Genomic DNA, 8,006 nt, shown 5'->3' on the forward strand with positions numbered 1-8,006 from the left:
TTCTAAAAAACTAAATTAGAAGTCAACTCCGTTTAGCTCAAACCAAAACTCTAAAAAGAGGTATTCACAATTAATTTGTCAAAAAAGCACCAAATGGTAGAGCACAATATTGAACCTATGCTTTTCTACATCAATAAACTGCCTAAAGGGTGTTCCCTTGAAAAGTTGCCACTAACTCCAACTTCAACTCAGCTTTAACCAAATTTGTTTAATTATGTCCTTATTCCCTCTTACAATTAATTGCACCCTTGTATGGTGTGCTTCATGGAACCTATATTGCCTCTCCTCTAAATTAACTAGATATACAAACATCTTACTCTTCTCTTCTCTGGAAGCTAATCTCTGAAATAGAGCAACGAAATTCATATATTTTTTCAAGGGAATTACATTGTTAAAACAAATAAAACATAAGAAAATTTAACAAACAGTCATTCTACAAAATGAAAATGTTCAGAAAAAAATTTCAAAAAATAAAAAGAGATCATTTTGCCCTTGATTCGCCTGACTTGGCAAATATCTATTTGCCCCTTATAGACATCACCCTTTTATTTTGCCTTGATTTTGCTGAACATTGACATTAAATGGGCATGGGGCAAATTTCCATTTACCTCCCGGTAGGAACCACTCCAATCATTTTTGCCCCCCAGAATTTGATGATCAAAATTGGGTGTGATCACATCCAATGACAAGAAAATCTTATCATTTTAACCAAATTCATCGTTTCACTCAACAAATCAAATAATAAATTAATCAAAAATAAATTTTTATCATTTAATAGTCATTTTAAAACAGTTAATTTAAAGTTAACTAACCTTCCTTTGTAAGTAAACTTTGAAAATGTAACTCTAAACCCAAATCACATCTAGTCTAGCTATTTTTCATCAACTAACAATTGATTTCAAACTCAAAAACCTAATATTGATTATGAAAATTAAATAGTCTAAAAAAATATAAATAATCAAAATAAATGTTATAAAAATAGAATAAATCAGTTTATACTAACCTTATAACTCATTTTAGAATGAATCTGACTAAAAAATAGATAAAAATTTGAAGGTCTCAAGCTGAAGATAAATGGCAGGCATTGTAGGCATTTTAAATTCAATTAAAAGTAGTCAAACCACCTTTATATATTTGGACAATTTGGGAAAAAACCTTTTTTTTTTTTTGGTTATATCCACATTTTCATCAAAACGCTGGAATTAGGTTATTTTAATTAGTTTCATTAATGAGCATACAAAAGTCGGCATGCCGGGGCCATCAACAATGTTCCCAAAGGGTCCACAAACATTGGATTGGATTTTATGAGCATACATTCCGGATCATGTCGTTCCGTTTATGTGGTTAAATAAATTTATGGCTTTAACCCATTTAAGAAAACGGGCCCCATAAACCAACTCACTTACCTGGCCCATTTTACCAAGTTGGGTTGGTTGGACCATAACCATAATGAGTCCGTCCAACATGATTTATGAATAGCAACTTGGAAAATAAAATCAATATAACTCCATATGCATACACACTTTTGATACATAATTTAAATATATATAAATAGTATATCATTTTAACTTAAAAATAAAAAATATCTAATTATATAATAACACATTATCTGTATATATAAATTATATACCGAAAGTATATACACATTATATCGCTCAAGTATAATACTGAAAAGCATTCATGCAAATAAATAAAGCTCACAATATAATACCAAACTTAGGTCTTGCTGTATTAGCTCTACTTAAAGGAACAAATGTCAAGAAAGTACGACAGCCAACGGGCAAATCTAATTGAGAAATTAAAAAATAAAAATATACAGAAATTGGGAATGTTACACAAAATTTTCTCATTCTAATGACAAATCTTATAGACGTTACATGAATGTTATAATGCTTTTGCAGCTCTACTGCAGGTGTCCATAGTTTAATGTAACTGGCCTGCAGTTACATTAATACTCGAGCTGGAGATATGATGCTATCCGCTTGACAATGGCACTGCTACGATGGCTGCATCTGATTTTGCAGGAGTGCCTGTTGGAGCTGAATGACTTGTTGACGCTGTTCCAGCGGCAAGGAACTCAATTGCTCCGGTGTTAAACTCATCACTTGCTGCAGTAAGGCAGATTCCACATCAGGGGGAAGCTGCGACTGAAAAAAAAATATATTGTTGTGAGGTCAAGGACTACAGAAAGATTTTCAGTCCAACATGATAACAGTAGACAGGAAAACAGAAGCATGGCGAATGGCAACCCACAAATGAAATGTCCTGTTCTTCCAAACTGGAGTATCGTTAATTTCTATTACAAAGACATCATATCACATTTAAAAGAGATATTGCATTAATTTTACTGACAATTCAAGAAGTCACTTTGGTTGTGGAAGTAAAACAGATAGAATATGTATTTCAGGACAGACCAAAGATGATTGGAACTATCAGAAAAATTCATTTTTCTGTTACATTAAATAGCCTACAACCTCGTACCTATGCCAATTGCAGCACAAATGCATGAACAAACTACCCATAGAAACTAGGATCAGATCATTGTTGCAGGCCCACAACAATCAAAGATAATGCATCTACTAATTTGGATTTTGGCACGTCTAAGGAGACTGATATATCACTGGCTTAATTGTAATTATAAATATAAAACACAATTGCTAAAATTTCCAACAGCAAAGAGTTAGCAACATAATCATTGTTCATGTTTAAATAAGAAAAAAACTATCAACACAATTTCTACCTATCTTGATCTTTTGATTGACCTAGATATCCCAACATAAAATCTAACTTATTTATGTAATCGAATAACACTATACCCAATTTTCACTCTGAAACAAGCTGCCCACCAATTTAAAAAGAAGTCAATAGTTCATCAACATATGGAAGTCACAAATAAAACAACAAGATATACATGACTGCAATCAGAAATAACTAAAGTAGATCATTCATGAACAAGAAACTGACTAGTAAAAGTAGAAGGTTGTGACTAAATAATATTGTCGGCAAGAACATGTTACCTGAGAAATTTGATTCTCAGAATTTTTCACCCCTTCTACATTAGGAACTGGATATATGGGCGCTAAACCAACTCCAGCTGCTTGGGATGGTGCAGAGCCAATGGTTTTGGATGCAATCAAAGGCCCCACTGAGAAAGCAGAGCTGCTTTGATCGTCTAATTTCATCAATTTTGAAGGGCGTTGTGTCAGTTCTGAAGAATAATTAAGTATGCTTGTTTTCTCAGCTACACCCATAGGCATACTTGAAAATGCATTATTACTGTGTGCCCAGGTTGCATTATTAGTAAGTCTACCAGATCTATCAGCATCTTTGCTAACTGTCTGTACAATGTCTGACGACGTTGAGGTGCCAGGCTGTTAAAGCAAAGTGTTAGATTTCATAAGACATGCAATTTAACTCTAATATAAAATTTATCAGCAAGAAACAGTGAAGTAGCAGCCAAATATAATATCTTCCTACTTAAGTCTAACTAGATAATTGGGCATTTGGAGAGTAAAAGAATGGCCAAGCAGTTTCAATATATACATGAGAGTACATTTATTTTGTTCCATGGAAAACTATTACCTCATTCAAAAATATAGGGAGGGAGAGAGAGAGATGACAGTGTATTTTACAAATGTAAAAGCAATAACAAAGGGCATTACACTTCAGTTTAATTTGTTCTGCATTGCAACCAAAAATATAAACAGCAACTCCCTTTTAAGAGACACATTGACCATATTTTCTTTAGTGGATTTAAGTACTAGGAACTTTGTCACCTGGAAGCCAGCATCCAATGATGGAGGGCGTGGCACAAGAGGGGGCCGTACAGCTGATTTTGGAATATTTGTCCAATTTTTATTCCCTAAATCGGCAGCTGTAACCGGTATCGGGTTTTCCAGCAAATGAGGTTGTAGTTGCTGGATCAAGGATGAGGAATTTGTCACCTGAATTGGAGGTCTAACTGAAGGCATTGAAGTGAGTGTTGGAACTCCAGGCTGCCCAGGCAATGCAGCTTGTTGTAGAGATTGGTTCTTGGCATGTTGTGAAAGCTGAGTCTGAAGATGCATAGTAGGCTGTAGTGGTGCAGAAAATTGGTTATTAAGCAAAGAATGTTGAGAGATAGCTGATACTTGAACTTCTGGCACTTTGGGTATCAACTGCACCTTCTGTGCAAGCGGGGGTAGCCCAGGAAGTTGAACTGCTTGCTGCAGACCATCTAGTAATGAAGTCTGAACAAGGTGACCAGGACCTTGCAGAAGATTTGGCATCTGCAACTGCACAATTTAACAAAAAAAGAAAAGAAGTCTCAACATGACATGACCACAAGGTTCTATACAAGTAATACCACAATCTTTTAGATGATGAAACAAACCACTTGAGGAGACACCATTCCTAGCATTATTTCTGCCTGCAATCAGAATTAGAAAAATTTCTAAGATTAAGTTGTCTGTAACTTATGCCACAGTGACATTCAATAAATAATAAAGAATGTAGCAAAACAAGCACATAAAACTATTTATAATATCAACCATTGGATTTGAGAAATGAAAAATCATTGGGCCCCTGAGGTGGATCAGCCCAAAAAGTCATTTATGTGGGTCAATATGAAAATTATATCTAGATAAATTATAAAGAACAGAAAGACACAATCATCAACTTTCAAAATATCAAATCTTGATGTGCAAAAAAAATCTAATTTATCTTCAATCAATCTAAAAGCCACTATCATGACAATTAGCACTATCTAAGGTTTCATTGGTGTGTTAACTCCCAGAAGTAAACTTGTTCAAAATATGATTCAATGTAACCACATTTTCTATACGTGTTAATAGTATGTCTGTGTGGGTGATGACATTCAATCTTTTAAGGGGTAAGGCTGCTACCTATCACCCCCAACCTGTGTCACTAGGCGTAAATTTTTCCTTTCCCCTTTAATTAAGTGCTCACGGAATCACTGAGGTTTCACCAAAAACAAAAGGAGGTCACCTCTCAGTCAACAAGGCATCATTTATAGCCATAATTCCATTTTTTCTTCACCTATAATTGGTCTAACAGCTCCAGCTCATCGAGGAAGAATGTTAAAAATCACGAGAGTATAGAAAAGTGATTGATAAGCACCTGGAAAAGAGCTTTCAGCAACTGAGGTTTTGCCAATAATAGCTGACGGGTTAGTTCCTTGTTTTGGGTGGCCATTGACTGCCATCAGAAAACATATTTGAATACCACCAACCAAAGTAATCATTAAAGAATATATAAGCTTTGCTAAATGCATACCTTCAGCTCAGACATAATGTCATTCAGCTGACTCCTTGACATTTTAGCTAGATGAAGAGTTAAGGGATCATTAGCTGATGCCACCTGACTCTGCACACCATTTTGATTTGACAGAATACCAACCTGAGCACCACCTAAAGCTCCTGTCATAACCGTTGCAGCAGTTATAGCTAAATGGAGACCAATTGGTTGAAGAGGAACAGCATCCCCATGGATTGCCGGGCCCCCTATTTGTTTCTGCGGTTCTGAGATGTATTCATAGATATTAAAATAAGGAAAAAAGTTAGGTTTTATTTACATAAGAAGATAAATCAAGTGTACAAAATGTTAAGTTGAAGAAGAGAAACTAACCAAAATTCACAGCCAGTCCTGGTCCACCACGACCCTGCAAGAGGACAAAACAATCATTCCTAACAAAAATACAAATTATTGGCCAAACTGAAAGTCCCAACTTCCAGGCTTAGTACAGCAACAATTTTAGCGGCTAGAACTTGGTTCAGTTGACATAAGTCAAAATTTAATGTTTAAGAAACTTTTATAACATTGATTTTAGTAAACTTAAGATAGACCACACTCACGTGGTACATACTTCTATATCTACTCATGAATTTCAAATCCAATCCCACTCATTCTCCATCACTTAATTTCTACAGTGTATCACAACAAGTTGAAACTAACAGTTAAGTCAATATAGATATGTTGCAAACAGTTCACTATGCGTAGCAACACATAGCAAGTATATCTTCATAACTATCTCATCATTTGTTTGATTGTGACTGACGAACCACATTACAAATGTAGTATAAGTCCTCTTATTACAAGAATAGGCCTAGCCCTCAGACCAGACTGAAATAATTAATGTCTAAAGTAGATGATGACAAGGAAATTTATTTCCTAAAGGAAAGACTCAATTTCACTTATCTTTGATCATTTCTTGATATACCAGTCCACAGGGCAACAGAAAGCACTCCTAATTTTGAATAGCATTGTAAAATTATTAAATAAAAACAATAGTGTCTAAGCACCTATACCAATTTATCCCGAAACTTAGCAGAAGATCTCAGACATTAAAACAAAAAAATCATTAAAACACTCGAGTGTAATATTCTGGAGTTGAAATATATCCCTTATTATTTCTACAAAGGTTGTCCAAATGGGAAAAATTAACAACTGCAACAACTACTGCTAGTTATAGCAACTGATATGCACACTATCTCCTATATCCTAGTCCAAAGTTAAAGACTGAGCCTAGTATAAGGAGAAAATACTCAGACAATGTCAACTATATGAATTTGTTAAAATTCAGAAGAAAAAGAAAAAAAGTAGTCATGTAGCCTAGACATATGACTATCACCTGCTCTCGATTTCTGTCAGCCCCTTTATCATTTTCAGCAAAATCAACACGTAATTGCCTTCCATTAATCTCATAGCCATGAAGATTACGACGAGCACTTAAAGCCGTCTCTTCATCCTTATACTCACAGAACCCATAGCCTTTTGGTTTTCCAGTTTCTCTATCAAGAACTAATCTGAAAATAAGAAATAAAATAACCAAAATTGAGGTACAACCAAAAGAACCTTCCCTATTCATAAACAGAATAATTAAAATAAGATCATTCGAAATATTTTAATAGATAAATTAATAGTTTCAATGTAGTCATAAAACTACTATTAGGCCGACCTTTATAGAGAACTTATTCACTCTACAAAAATATAAAACTCTACAAAGATTGAAATATCTGTAAAATTGAACTGTAAATTCGAGATTACATAAAATTATAATTCTAGGGTTCTTTATTGAAACTTCCTTCCATTTATAACTGACCTGAACGACACAACAGGGCCAACCTCTCTGCAGATTTCTATAAGCTGCTCCTCAGTTGCATCATAAGGTATATTTCCAACTGCCACAACAAAAACAAAAACACAAAATTATCAAAACACTTCTATTGCTTTCAAAAATTCAAATAAAAAAATCGCAATTAAAAACGGCGGCGTAAAGTGAAATCACCAAAGACACAACGGTGCTGAGAAGAGGCCATGAAGTTAACAAGAGACGAAGAAGTTGAAGGTGAAGCTCCGTTGCTTCATCTTCTTCCTCCGGCACATCGCTATGACGTCGTTATACAACTTTAAATGAACAAAAATTTATTGACCTAAAATACACTTTCGGGAGAAGAAGTATGGCTAGATTCTTCGATTTGTAGCAAAGAAAATATTCAAAAGAAGATATGTTCTCTGGCTCTTTATGACAAAAGGGAAAACAAGAATGGGAGAATCCGGGTTCCGTTTCGGTTCGTATCGTATCGGCTACAACGTAATCAAACAAGAATTGGAAACCCTTATGGGTTTTTACTTGCATTCGGTATTCTATTCCGAGAATTGAATTGTTTTGTTGAAGCTCGCATCCGTCTCGCGAAGAAAATGAGTTAGGAAAGAAGGGGTACTACAGTACCCACCCGGTTATGTTACCGGATGGATAAGCATTAGGTTTAATTTTAATAATAAGGCTAAAGGGACCGGTTTAAACTTGTGCGAGGTTGGCCTGGATCCTATCCGAGTGGGTTTGGTTTTGAAACCCAGTTTAGTTCAATTTAGCCCAGTTTGATTCATTTTAACTTAAATTCATTCAATTTAAATTTAAATTGATTATCAGATAGAAGATTCAGTATAAGTTTTATAAATCAAATTAAACTCAAGCTAAAAAGTACTCAATTTGATTCAACTTAAGT

At 34.6% G+C, this 8,006-nt stretch overlaps 1 protein-coding gene across 4 annotated transcripts; it reads right to left on the bottom strand.

Moving 5' to 3' along the window:
- Nucleotides 1–1,705: 1,705 nt before the first annotated feature.
- Nucleotides 1,706–7,756, bottom strand: LOC123203328 (cleavage stimulating factor 64-like). Of its 4 annotated transcripts, XM_044619661.1 has the most exons (11): nucleotides 7,286–7,756; nucleotides 7,100–7,178; nucleotides 6,629–6,803; nucleotides 5,626–5,659; nucleotides 5,275–5,519; nucleotides 5,119–5,196; nucleotides 4,373–4,408; nucleotides 4,164–4,274; nucleotides 3,777–4,073; nucleotides 3,018–3,371; nucleotides 1,706–2,147 (listed from the first exon to the last, which is right to left on the bottom strand). In XM_044619661.1, exons 1-11 carry the CDS (start codon nucleotides 7,314–7,316, stop codon nucleotides 1,998–2,000), a joined length of 1,590 nt encoding a protein of 529 aa, XP_044475596.1. In that variant the 5' UTR covers nucleotides 7,317–7,756; the 3' UTR covers nucleotides 1,706–1,997. The 4 variants fall into 4 exon arrangements, with proteins under 4 accessions (XP_044475596.1, XP_044475597.1, XP_044475595.1 ...); XM_044619662.1 differs by having other exon boundaries at nucleotides 3,945–4,274; XM_044619660.1 differs by having other exon boundaries at nucleotides 3,777–4,274; nucleotides 7,286–7,755.
- Nucleotides 7,757–8,006: the final 250 nt, after the last annotated feature.

The sequence above is a fragment of the Mangifera indica genome, chromosome 19, assembly GCF_011075055.1.
Source record: "Mangifera indica cultivar Alphonso chromosome 19, CATAS_Mindica_2.1, whole genome shotgun sequence".
Classification (NCBI taxonomy): Eukaryota; Viridiplantae; Streptophyta; class Magnoliopsida; order Sapindales; family Anacardiaceae; genus Mangifera; species Mangifera indica.